The sequence below is a fragment of the Pyrus communis genome, chromosome 9 (assembly GCF_041283825.1).
Source record: "Pyrus communis isolate YQ-2024b chromosome 9, ASM4128382v1, whole genome shotgun sequence".
Lineage (NCBI taxonomy): Eukaryota > Viridiplantae > Streptophyta > Magnoliopsida > Rosales > Rosaceae > Pyrus > Pyrus communis.
In genome coordinates, this window is record NC_142573.1 from 22392606 (window position 1) to 22404318 (window position 11713).

At 33.5% G+C, this 11713-nt stretch overlaps 2 protein-coding genes across 3 annotated transcripts; both read right to left on the reverse strand.

The window, feature by feature from the left end:
• Positions 1-93: 93 nt before the first annotated feature.
• Positions 94-2406, reverse strand: LOC137741140 (protein trichome birefringence-like 43). 2 transcript variants are annotated; one of them, XM_088699518.1, is made up of 5 exons: positions 2044-2406; positions 1477-1648; positions 1176-1355; positions 912-1081; positions 94-639 (listed from the first exon to the last, which is right to left on the reverse strand). In XM_088699518.1, exons 1-5 carry the CDS (start codon positions 2331-2333, stop codon positions 336-338), a joined length of 1116 nt encoding a protein of 371 aa, XP_088555644.1. In that variant the 5' UTR covers positions 2334-2406; the 3' UTR covers positions 94-335. The 2 variants fall into 2 exon arrangements, with proteins under 2 accessions (XP_088555644.1, XP_068337045.2); XM_068480944.2 differs by having other exon boundaries at positions 912-1073; positions 1180-1355; positions 2044-2400.
• Positions 2407-4842: 2436 nt separating this feature from the next.
• On the reverse strand, positions 4843-9564 carry LOC137741037 (protein trichome birefringence-like 43). Its single transcript, XM_068480845.2, has 5 exons — positions 9260-9564; positions 8880-9051; positions 5873-6048; positions 5582-5740; positions 4843-5270 (listed from the first exon to the last, which is right to left on the reverse strand). Exons 1-5 carry the CDS (start codon positions 9511-9513, stop codon positions 4958-4960), a joined length of 1074 nt encoding a protein of 357 aa, XP_068336946.2. The 5' UTR covers positions 9514-9564; the 3' UTR covers positions 4843-4957.
• Positions 9565-11713: the final 2149 nt, after the last annotated feature.

The following is an 11713-nucleotide window of genomic DNA, read 5'->3' on the forward strand; positions in this document are numbered from 1 at the left end:
AAAAACAGGAACACGTTGGGATAGTAGGAATTTCACAATAATAATGGGCCAACATCTTTTATATAGTAATGGCTCACTCAGGCCTACTAGCAATTTACGGGTTATTGATAATTATATTCCATAATTTCTCGGCAACAAAATTACAGAAGATACCACATAAACAAATGAAACTATATATTCGAAATTCCAATACAGGCTACGCAACCTTCAACTTACAAACTGCAGCCCAAAGCTAGCTTTCAAATGGAAAACATTATTAGTAATTAATAGAAAAAGAAAATGATTATTTAATCTCAAGGAAAAAGGAAGGATGCAACAACATAAATATATACATATTAGCTATGGAAGAGTGCTGCAAACAGAATTTGATTCCAACTATCCGGAACGCCGGGAAGACACCAATGGGTGCAATCCATGTTCCGGTGGCCGCCGAAACCATAGACCGAAGGGTGGCCGTCTTTTCTTAGTTGTGAAAGAGTTGTTATGTTGAGCAAATGAACTGGCTTTGACATTGTCCGCAGCACGTTTTCTAGAACAACTTGTGCTGGATGTGAACCTCCTGGATATTGTGCCCCCATCACTGGTGCCCTTTGTCCAAAACAGTTCCCTGATTTTGCATCATCGCCCCATTCTCTTGGACTGGCCATTACCACAAACACAAGATTAGATCACAATTAATTGTACGAGGGAGAACTAATCGTCATTGCTTTTATTTTTGGAACAAAATTAATGGTCAAAGTTTTTTATTCGAGCAACAATCTAATCTAATCTCAGCTACGGAGAGGGTGATTCAAACTTGGATGCAGAAGAACTTGTCTATGTCAACTTGGCAACGACTAGGTCTGCAATATTGTCAAAGTTGAACTAAGCGGATGATGTTGTTTAATTAGGAGGTCCAATTGCTTAACTACCTCATATGATCTGGAGAAACACCTTGAAAGAAGACCTTAGTTTTACCAGGATCCACACTCGAGTCCACCCACCTAGCCCATGTCTTCAAAGCTTTCTCATATGCCATCATGCGATCAATGTCTTGGTGTACGTTGTTTACGCCATATCGAACTTCCTCCCACCTGCATTGCTTTAGTTTAATTAATGTAAAAACTTGAAGAAGGCAAAAGAAAAATAAAGGGGGAAAAAAGAAAAAAAAAATAGCAGAACATTCATGCGCATACATACGGCTGTTTTCTTCCAGTATGAAGCCACCAATGCCAGGTATTGAAGACCAAGACATCAAAGGTTCTCCAATAACTTCCATTCTGAATCGAGTCGAGCATTAGAACACGTCCGCTGCTCTCATGCACAATATCTACTAGGAAGGCATTCCGGGACAGTACGATCGAAACGTCGTAGGCCTACAAATTAGTGCAAGTGAGCACGATCACATCTTGTAATTAACATATTTCGTGTGATTAAGGGGACCTGATTAGTAACATGACGGGTGTATTAGATGGAAATGAAGCTAGTTAGCCTTACCGGAAACTTGAATGTGGAGACACCTCCAACCCTGTTTGAGGTGTAATTGGTTTGTGGCACTGATTTATGAAGTAAACATGTGAGGGACTGCCATTGATTTATGCTCAATGAGTCCCCTACAAATAGAATGCGCTTCCCTCTAAATTTTTCCAAAAAGCTTTTCCCATCCAACCTACATATATACGTACATAATTATGGGTTAATGTTAATTCTAAGAGTATAAATTAGTATATGAATGCGTGAGATGACACAATTTTTTTATAGGGAAAATGACCCTTAATTAGGAATAATAGAAATGCAAATTATGACGAAAGGACAACTCGCTACAATAAACATATTTTAACATTTAGTTTGTAGAAATATGTTTATGATCAATCTGTCGACATTATTGAAAATTGACCATTTGTACAACGAAATACCATAATTTTTTTTTTTTTTTGACGGTCAGAATATGTTTATCGTAACTATTTCCCCCCCCCAAAAAAAATCCACATTCTGCTATAGTGGCAAGAAGGACTGGATAGAGAAGATGAAGAGAGAAAAAAAAATGATGGATAAGAAATGTACGTTGGTAATTTGCATGAAGTGGGCTGCCATCTGTAGTTGAGATACTCATTGTCTGGTCGACCATTCTTTTGGCAATCGAATTCCTTCCAAATGAAGGGACATTCTACTGAATTGTAGAGAGGGTAGGACTTATCATATACCCATTCCCCAAGGAAAAGGTCACACCCAGACCCAGACCCAGAACCAGCACTGTTTACATGTTTTATTGTCCCTTGACTCACCACCCTTCCTCCTATTTGACACAAAAGAGAAAATATCAATGCTGCAGAAAATATAGAGGAAGCACCCATGTGGCACAAGAGGGTGATAGCTAGTTACAATAATTTTACTTGCTTAGAATTATAGTCTTGCTTTTGTTTAAATAAGGGGGCTTCCTCTATATGCATAATCTTTTCTTAATCGATATGGCAATTAAGGGCTTGTTATATATTAGCTTTTCTTGGCTTGATATATTAGCTTTTCTTTTATAATTGAACACCTTAATTAAGAAGAATATATTTTGATTGCTAGATCAGCAGTTTAACAACATAACATTAGTAATTAGTTAGACCATTGATTGGATGGTTTGTGTCTTCATATCTAGAGTTAAATTCTCTGTTTGACGACATATTTGACAAAAGTGAACTGATCACTTTATATTGAATTTTCCCAATATAGCTTTTGTTCAAAACAAAGGCTCTAATACAAGTAAAGGCCCTTTTTCAACCCCACAAAAAAGCTAAGGTCTTAAGCCTCTTCATATTAATATTTAAGTACATTAGCGGTAAATAATCATGTTGTCATAGACAAAATAATCCAAGAAAATTCTAATAGCGTTTGATCTTTATCTAATGGTGAATGAGAAAGTATAACAACAAAAGATTAAATCTGATCCACTATTGGATAAAGATTGAATGGTAGATGGCCACTTCCTTAAGTCCTGTGGTTTAGGTAAATACTAATATACTATATTGCGATATACAATGGAAGGCAAATAATCTCCATATACCTATCTAATTGAATAGATATTGGCCTTTGCAAGTGGCAAAATTAGTGGTCGAGGCTTGAGTAGTTTAGGCGTATAGAGGACCTCTTTGTTTGGATTATTCCAACTTCTGAGTGGTTTTTCTCCGCTCTAAAATGATAAGGTTGGAGGCTAGCTACCTTCGATTCGTCACATTTTTCTGTTTCCTTTAATTTTGTCATTTGTGTCGACCGAACCTATACAATATACATGCAGCTCCTCAGTGTGGTCTTCATCAAGATTCCAACTTGCAGAAGATAAATACTGAACTACGGTCGCTTCAGTGATTGCTGCGGCATAGGATTTACTTCCCTCTAAATTTCCTCTTTTTTTTTGTCCCATCTTTTCACACTTTTTATTTATGTATTTTTTTTTTTTTTGTCCTTATCTCTATAAAAAAAAGGCAATACAAAATATTGACGTGACTTAATCGTAACCATTACCACGTTGGCTAGCTGTTGGAAGGTTCTGTGATATATGCTGCATTGGGACCCATCGCTGCAGTGTTTGTCGGGCCACATGTGGCTGTCATAAAAAAAATTGTCTTACGACTTTTGCGGAGACCTGTATTTTTGTTAACAGTCGCTCGGGCTAGTCACTATGACCCCCCTTGTGAGGGAGAGATTTGATTAAGCAATCATAAGCCAGTCAGTGACACAATCATTTGATTAAGAAGTTTACTGACACAATCATTTGATTAAGAAGTTTACTTGTGGCACAAGCATCACATATATAATCTCGTATAAAATTAATACATATATTAACTATTCTAAAATTAATTCATCTTTTCTATTGACAGAAATCAATAGTGGGATGCCTTTATAACAACAATCAAACAGATTCACTAGGTTCACCAAAGGCTTTGAGTGTCAATCCTCTGAAAACAACTGAAAATCCAACTTACGAAAGGGCCATTGTGTTTTCAACCAAACAGGATTATCTTATTCTATTTACAGTACGGTAGCTTCCTCCACTTGTTGATTACTTTAAGTTCATCTTTTGAAGGAGAAATAAATTTAGTTGAAGTTTTCGAGCCTAATAATACAATCATTTATTTTTTAGGTCTGTTATAAAAAATTATGTCTACCAAAAATCGTTCAGATAAGAAATTATATGATCATTGGCTTAAATGATAGTCATTTTTAGTGTTTTTTTACAAAACCGTATTAATTCATTTTCTTCACTACAAATGCATGTCTTATTGATTTTAGATTTGTCTAAATTTTTGCAAGGAAGATTTGTGAATGATGAATTGAAATCTAGACGATTCGAATTCTTGAAAAAATTACAGAGTGACCTAGAAAATTTGTATCAAAATTAGACAAAATCCAAAACTAGTAAGTCATTCATTTGTAATAAAGAAAATAGACAAATATGATTATGCAAAAAAAAAAAAAAAAACACTAAAATGATTATTATTTTACAGCCATATGGTTTCGAATTTTTTGATGATTTTTTGGTAGACATAATTTTTTAGGGAAGACCTAGAAGATGGATTAGATCGTTGAAATACAATACAAAGTGAGCCAATAAAATATTTGTCAAAATGGGTGTAAAAAAGTGTCATCCTAACCTAAACCTATATAATATATGTGTATATGTGTATATATATTTATGGTAGATTTACCCTAAGGGGTGAGAGGATAAGTAGGTATTGAACTCGTCATCCATCCACGAGACCTGTCACTTATAAGTGAAAAAAATACTAATTGACTGTATTAGTAAGTGTCTCTTTTTATAGTATATATGTACTTGTTCATAACTGTGTTACTTTTGATGAATAAAGATGATGATGATAAGTAGAAATCGCATGCTTGCGTATGTAAACCATATTAATTGGATGGAATCGCCAATTGGACTAAACCTGAGGGCTTACATCTTACTTTCAATTTTCCGAGTCCACATACACAGTTAGTAACTGATTTTGCTTTCTATCAGAGATGCGTATAGAAGCTGATTCCAAGTATCAGGAACTCCGGCTAAACACCAGTGGCTGCAGTCCATGTCCCTGTGACCGCCGTGACCGTACACAGATGGATGCCCATCTTTTCTTAGTTGTGAAAGGGTTGTGACATTTAGCAAATGAACTGGGTTTGACATTGAACGCAGCACTCTTTCTACTACTACCTCTGCTGGAAGTGAACCTGCCGGATACTCATCCCTCACCATTGGTTGCGTTTGCCCTTCACAATGCTTTGAGGCTGCCTCTCCCCATTCACTTCCACTGACAAAACATTGCACAACTAGAATGAGACAGGAAAACAAAAGGTTGCAGAAGAAATGTAAACAAAATGAACAAACAATTGTGTTAAAATAAGGTAAAACACTAGCTAATTGATACTAAATCCTAAACCAATGTAACAATGTTTCCTTATGTGATGAAAGCCACAAGATTTCTTACAGGATAACCGAACATGTGCATTTGAATAAAAGTTCGTATTGTAAAGGTTGGCGTTCATAATTTGATAACATGTTGGACCTTATAAAATAATGCGGCAACATTACAAACAATGTGCTACATGAAATTAGCCTTACTTATTATGATCTGGGGAAACGCCTTGGAAGAAAACTCTTGTTTTTGTCGATTCCAAATTTGTATCAACCCATCTAGCCCATGTCTTGAGCGCTTTCTCGTATGCAACCAAGCGATCCATGTCTTTGTATGTATGGCTTCCTTCTTGAATTAGATCCCAACTGCAACACATACGTTCATTTACTTAACGATGTTAATTAACCAAATTTTTACAAGATAAATTTACAAATTCAATTATTTAAGCAGTTTTGTATCTAGCACCGGCCCATAGGGTGTTGGAAAATTGAACTTACGGTTGCTTCCTTCCGGTGTGAAGCCACCAATGCCATGAGTTGAAGACCAAAACATCACTATTCCTCCACAGTTTCCCACTTTCGATAGAGTCGAGTTTAAGAACTCGACCAGCAGTTGTGCTTATTGTATCAACCAGAAATGCATTCCGAGAGAACATGACCTTCATATTGTATGCCTGTAGCCAGATGTGGAACAATACGGTTTTAGAATCACTTGATGACATCAAATTACTCTAGCTAGACCATTAATAACTGACGTGTGTGTGATTGAAAGTTGATGTTCTACTCTAAAACTAATTAGCAATAAGGGAATTAACTTGATTCTTTATAATCACATGCAAGATCTCTTAATTCTCTGACGTGGGACAACACTCTACATCCTCGCATGCCTCCTCACACATGACGATACTCAAGTCAAGCGCATGGCTGACACATATTAGATCAGAGTAATGATGCACTTGCAAAATTTAGTTACCAAATTTTGTTCACCAAATAATATGCGGTACTATGTCGTTATTTATTCAAATCTAGCATGTTTTTAACCTTATCTATAACCAAGGAGGCCTTAGTCGTCATGTACTAAACAAATTTAATTAACGTAATAATATTCTGGTAGCTGGTAGCTAAAGATTTATAGGTGGTCTCACCTTTTTTTATATCTTTTTGTCAAGTTTTGACGCTGAGAGGCTATATTTTAGGGAAGAGATTTGAAACTAAGGAATCTCTAATTAAAGAAATCTATGATTAATATTCCATCCTTGCGGTTGCTCTTTCCAGTTCACATGCATTAAGCTTACCTAATTTCCAAAATAATTGCTGGTAGAGTAATGCATGAATCATTACAGCATAATTGTCGTCTTTTCTACTATTTTTATAGTTAGGTGGACCACTACATCTACAGTAATATACTTATATGAGACCCAAAACATAAAAATAAAAAAGGAAAAATCAGTATCCAATTCTTAATTTTTAATGTTTATTAAGATCTTATTAATTTTTAAATTTTGATCAAAATTTCTAGTGTTAATATATTAATGAATTACATGTAAGTTACATAATTTTTTATAATGAAAATTAGTAATTGATTTACAGTTTTAATACTCATACCCTTATTAAACTCCTAATTAATTTTCTATTCAAACATTTCCAAAATATAAAAAATAAAATTAGAATAAGTTTTTACCCATTAAATTTTTATAAAAAAAATTAGATAAATTACAGAAAATTACCTTAACTATTGGACTAGTCGCAATTTCATACCCCATCTTTAAAAAATGTCAATGTCATACCTCATCTTACGAATTTGTTACAATTTCATACTTTTCATCAATTTGTCTGTCAATTCTTCTGTTAAATAGTGAAGGGACCTACTTTCAATTCCAACTAAATTAAAAAATTAACTAAATATTTATTTAAAAAAAAAAAAAAAACCAACAACAGCAAACCCACATCCAGATCCCTTTCCTTCCCCCCTCACCTCTTTGCAACTCCCTCTCTGCAACTCCTGCTCTCTCTTCCTCCATCTCCACCTCCGCACTCCTCCCCCTCCCCCTCCCCCTCCTACACACCCATCACCCTCACCACTACCCATAACCCTCTCCATATACGCCCACTCTCCTTCCCCGTCATCGTCGTCCGTACGATTCATGAACCACCCCGGATCTCCCGGCCGTTCAATTTTGATGAAGAATTAGTTCGGCAACAGCAAGAACAATAAAGGCCAAGCCGTCATCGGTGAGATTCGGAGGAGTGGAAGGCGATTTGGTGAGAGGGCTTTGTCGGCGATGGGTGTGTGGTAGGGTTCACAAATCATACGAACGATGACGATGGGGAAGGAGAGTGGGCGTACATGGAGAGGGTGACGGGTGTGTAGGAGGGGGAGGGGGAGGAGTGCGGAGGTGGAGATGGAGGAAGAGAGGGCGGCAGTTGCGGAGAGGTGAGGGGGAAGGAAAGAGATCTGGGTGTGGGTTTGTTGTTTGTAGTTTGTAGTTTGTTTGTTTTTGTTTTTTTTTTAATTTTTTAATATTTAGTTATTTTTTAATCTAATTAAAATTGAAAGTAGGTTCCGTCTCAAGCCACATCACTATTTAACGGAATAATTGACAGACAAACTGACGGAAAGTATGAAATTGTAACAAATTCGTAAGATGAGGTATGACATTGATATTTTTTTAAAGATGGGGTATGAAACTGTGACTAAGCCAATAGTTAAGATAGTTTTATATAATTTACCCAAAAAAATTCAATTTTTTAATCTTATATGTATCCATTCTTCAATATACCAATTTGTTATATTAAAAATGTACCCTTTTTTTAATATAAAATGTACTCAGTTTTTATATAAAATTCATATTCAATCTTTTCTCTAATCTATTTTTTAAACTTATATAGGTACATTCTATTTCGTTGATTTGAGAATGTATCCATATCAAAAGTTTAATAAAAGAAATTTAATAATGTTATTAAGCCTAATTTTTTTTTTTTTTAAATGTACCCATATTTTGGTACAATAATTTTTTGGTTAGTTTTGATGAACGTACCCATGTGTGTGTATATGTACACACACAATATATTGGAGAGTATAATTCATCTTTAATATTTTTAATCCTATAAATTATGAGTTTTGTTAAAATCTCATTAATATAAATAACTGTAAATTTTATTTTTAATGTAAAAATATAATAACCTACATAGAAATACATTATTACATTAATGTTAATGTAAGTGACTTCAATCAAAAACTAAAAACCACAAAGATTTCATTCAAAGAACATTGATAGTTAAGGACCGCATTTAAAATGTCCTAATAAAAAATTATGCATTACTGTGAAGGAAAAAGATTCTGCACTTCCTTTTTATCTTATTTTCTTGTTTTGTTTATAGCCACATGATTGAATAAATCAACCGTGAATCAGAGGTCAAAAACCAACACACATTATTTCCCTAATATAAGAAATGCAATAACAATTAAAAAGAAGGTAAAATATGTAGGTATCAATGGTCTCACTGGGAATGCGAATGTGGATAGTCCTCCAGTCCTGTACAGGTTATACTGAGTCTGTGGATTTGCTGTATGAAGCATACAAGTGAGTGACTGCCACTGGTTCAAACTCAATGAATCTCCAACAAACATGATGCTTTTCCCTTTAAATCTTTGCAAGAAATCTTCACTGTTGAACCTATATATACATCAGTATTAAAAAAAAAAAGAATTAAAGAATTAAAGTATTTATAATTTCTGAAACTAAAAGTTGAAGAAAGCATGCGGCAAAGGCCGGGGTATCTAGCCATTGATACTAAGGGAGGGGGAGGTTTTGGACTCAAACGTAGTGAATTGAAGAGGAAGACTCTAATCACCAAAGCAATCCACCACTTGCATATATTTACCTTGTTAAGTTGCAGTGAGTAGGCTGCCACCGGAATTTGAGATAGAATTTGTCGGAACGACCATTTTGTAGGCAATCGAATTCCTTCTCTATGAAGGAGCATTGTGATGATGTATAAAGGGGATATGATTCATCATAAACCCATCTTCCTTGGAAAATATCACACCCTTCACTAGAGTACTGGCGACTTCCGCGTACATGATGGTGCAGAATAGAAAGCACCATAATAAATGTGCCAATGGCAATATTATCCATGAGAGAGAGAGAGAGAGAGAGAGAGAGAGGAGGAGGTTGGAGAGTCTCACAATGTATGTGACTAGCTAGGGGGTGAGAATGCATGTATATATACGTGTGAAATTACATGTTTCTTCTTTTTGGGAGGACATTTTGTGGATTAGAGATGAAATGTAACCCAATAAATTGAATGTAAAGATTCGGATTTTTGTTATGATTGGGTGGATGGAAAGGACTGGGAGAGAGTTTTGTGTAATCTCCATTATCAACATATATATGACACTTTGGATGTGGTCTCTAACTATCAATATTCTTTGACTGAAGCCTTGTCTGTTTTTAGTTTTGATCGAAGTCCCTAACATTAATGTAATCGTGTAAGTTACTATATTTTTTAAATTAAAAATTATGAATTGAAATTTGTATTTGTTTATAATAATGAGATTTTAAATATAACCCATAATTTGTTGGATTAAAAATAATAAAATATAAATTATACTCTCTATTATATTGTGTGTGTGTGTGTGTGTGTGTAGGTACATTCATCAAAATTAACAAAAAAAAAAATTATTGTACCAAAACATAGATACATTCTTCAAAACACAAAAAAAAAAAAAAAAAAAAAAAAAAAAAAAAAAAAAAGAGAAGATATTAGGCTTAATAACATTAGTAAATTTCTTTGATTAAACTTGACATAGATACATTCTCAAATCAACCAAAAAAAAAAAAAAAAAAAGTACCCATATAAATTTAAAAACGGATTAAAAATTTTGAATGGATTTTATATTAAAAATTGGGTACATTTTATTTAAAAAAATTTGTATGTTTTATATTAAAAAAAAGGGTACATTTTACATATAACAAATTGGTATTTAAGAATGGGTACATTTAAGATTAAAAAAATTGAAAATTATATGAATGGATACATTTAAGATTAAAAAATTGAGAATCTTTTTATAAAAAACTAATGGGTACAAACTTATTCTAATTTATTTATTTTGGAAATGTTTGGATTGACAATTAATTAAGAGTTTAATAGAGGTGTGTGTATAATATATTAAAGCCCTAAATCAATTACTAATTCTTATTTTAAAAAATATGTAATAAACATGTAAATTCATTATCATATAAAAGCTAGGGACTTCAATCAAAATTTGAAAACTAATAAGGTCTTAGTCAATGAAGATTAGTAATTAGGGACTGGATAATAATTTTTCCTATATATATATTGGTAAACGTTGGATGAAATAAAAACAAGCTCTTATGCTCTAAAATTAAAAATTAAAAATTAAAGTTGCACGATTTAATCCCCTTCCCCAAAACCGAGCCTTCGATTTAATATGGATCCCCTCCCTCAAATTAATGGCTGATGGATTTTAGTGTTAGCTACAATCAGGTACAAATTAATCTACCAGTTTTCGTTCCTTACGCCCTAAGGCAACCATTTTGCTTCTGTAATTCAGTTAACACGGAGAAATATGTCTAATGTAACCAAATTATAGCACAAGATGGTGAGTATATTTTTAATTGACAAAGGTGTGATAAAATCTGGATAGATAATGGACTGGTAACAATACGTGTCGGTGTTTAACTCATACTAATAAATTTCACAATGCATGGACTCTGAATACATAAATAAAAAAGCACAAGGAAAATTTCAAACCTAATTTGAATACCAACTAGTATATGCCCACACACAAACCAGTGTGTGAAATTTTTTTTTATTTTTGTTTTTAAAATTGAAGGAGAGAGGTTTATTTTTTATTTTTTATTTTTTATTTTTTAAAATTAGAGATGTTAAAATCACCTGTAGGTGAGGCCTAAACAAAAACAGCAAAATATGTTTTGTGAAATCATGTTACTGCCCTTAACTATTTTGTTGTGATAGAAGACTAAATAGTCTTTTCACTATCTTTTGGTTAACAAAGAAAGTTCTATTAATATGTAGTTTAAATAAGCTACCTAGTGGACTAAGAGAGGAACATATTAAGGGATTGGAATGTAAGTGATTAAGTTTTGTACAGTACGATATTGGAATTATTGTGTTTTTTTTTTTTTTTTTTTTTTTTTTTTTTTTTTTAATGTAACGATATTGGGATTGGATTTAAGTGATTAAGTTTTGTAAAGAACCATGGTGGAATTAATGTGTTTTTATTTTTTATGTAACGATATTGGAAGTAAAGAGAGATTCGGCTAAACCAAATTGTTGATTAACTATAAATTA

What these genes read in the sequence shown, in the direction of transcription:
- LOC137741140 (XM_088699518.1), bottom strand. Translation starts at nt 2,333, where the DNA reads ATGGGTGCTTCCTCTATATTTTCTGCAGCATTGATATTTTCTCTTTTG. An exon ending in CTGGAAGAAAACAGCCGTAT is followed by an intron (nt 1,082 to 1,175) that starts GTATGCGCATGA and finishes ATTAAACTAAAG; the next exon opens with CAATGCAGGTGGGAGGAAGT. An exon ending in GTTTCTCCAGATCATATGAG is followed by an intron (nt 640 to 911) that starts GTAGTTAAGCAA and finishes GGTAATGGCCAG; the next exon opens with TCCAAGAGAATGGGGCGATG.
- LOC137741037 (XM_068480845.2), bottom strand. Translation starts at nt 9,513, where the DNA reads ATGGATAATATTGCCATTGGCACATTTATTATGGTGCTTTCTATTCTG. An exon ending in CACACCGGAAGGAAGCAACC is followed by an intron (nt 5,741 to 5,872) that starts GTAAGTTCAATT and finishes TATGTGTTGCAG; the next exon opens with TTGGGATCTAATTCAAGAAG. An exon ending in GTTTCCCCAGATCATAATAA is followed by an intron (nt 5,271 to 5,581) that starts GTAAGGCTAATT and finishes ATGTTTTGTCAG; the next exon opens with TGGAAGTGAATGGGGAGAGG.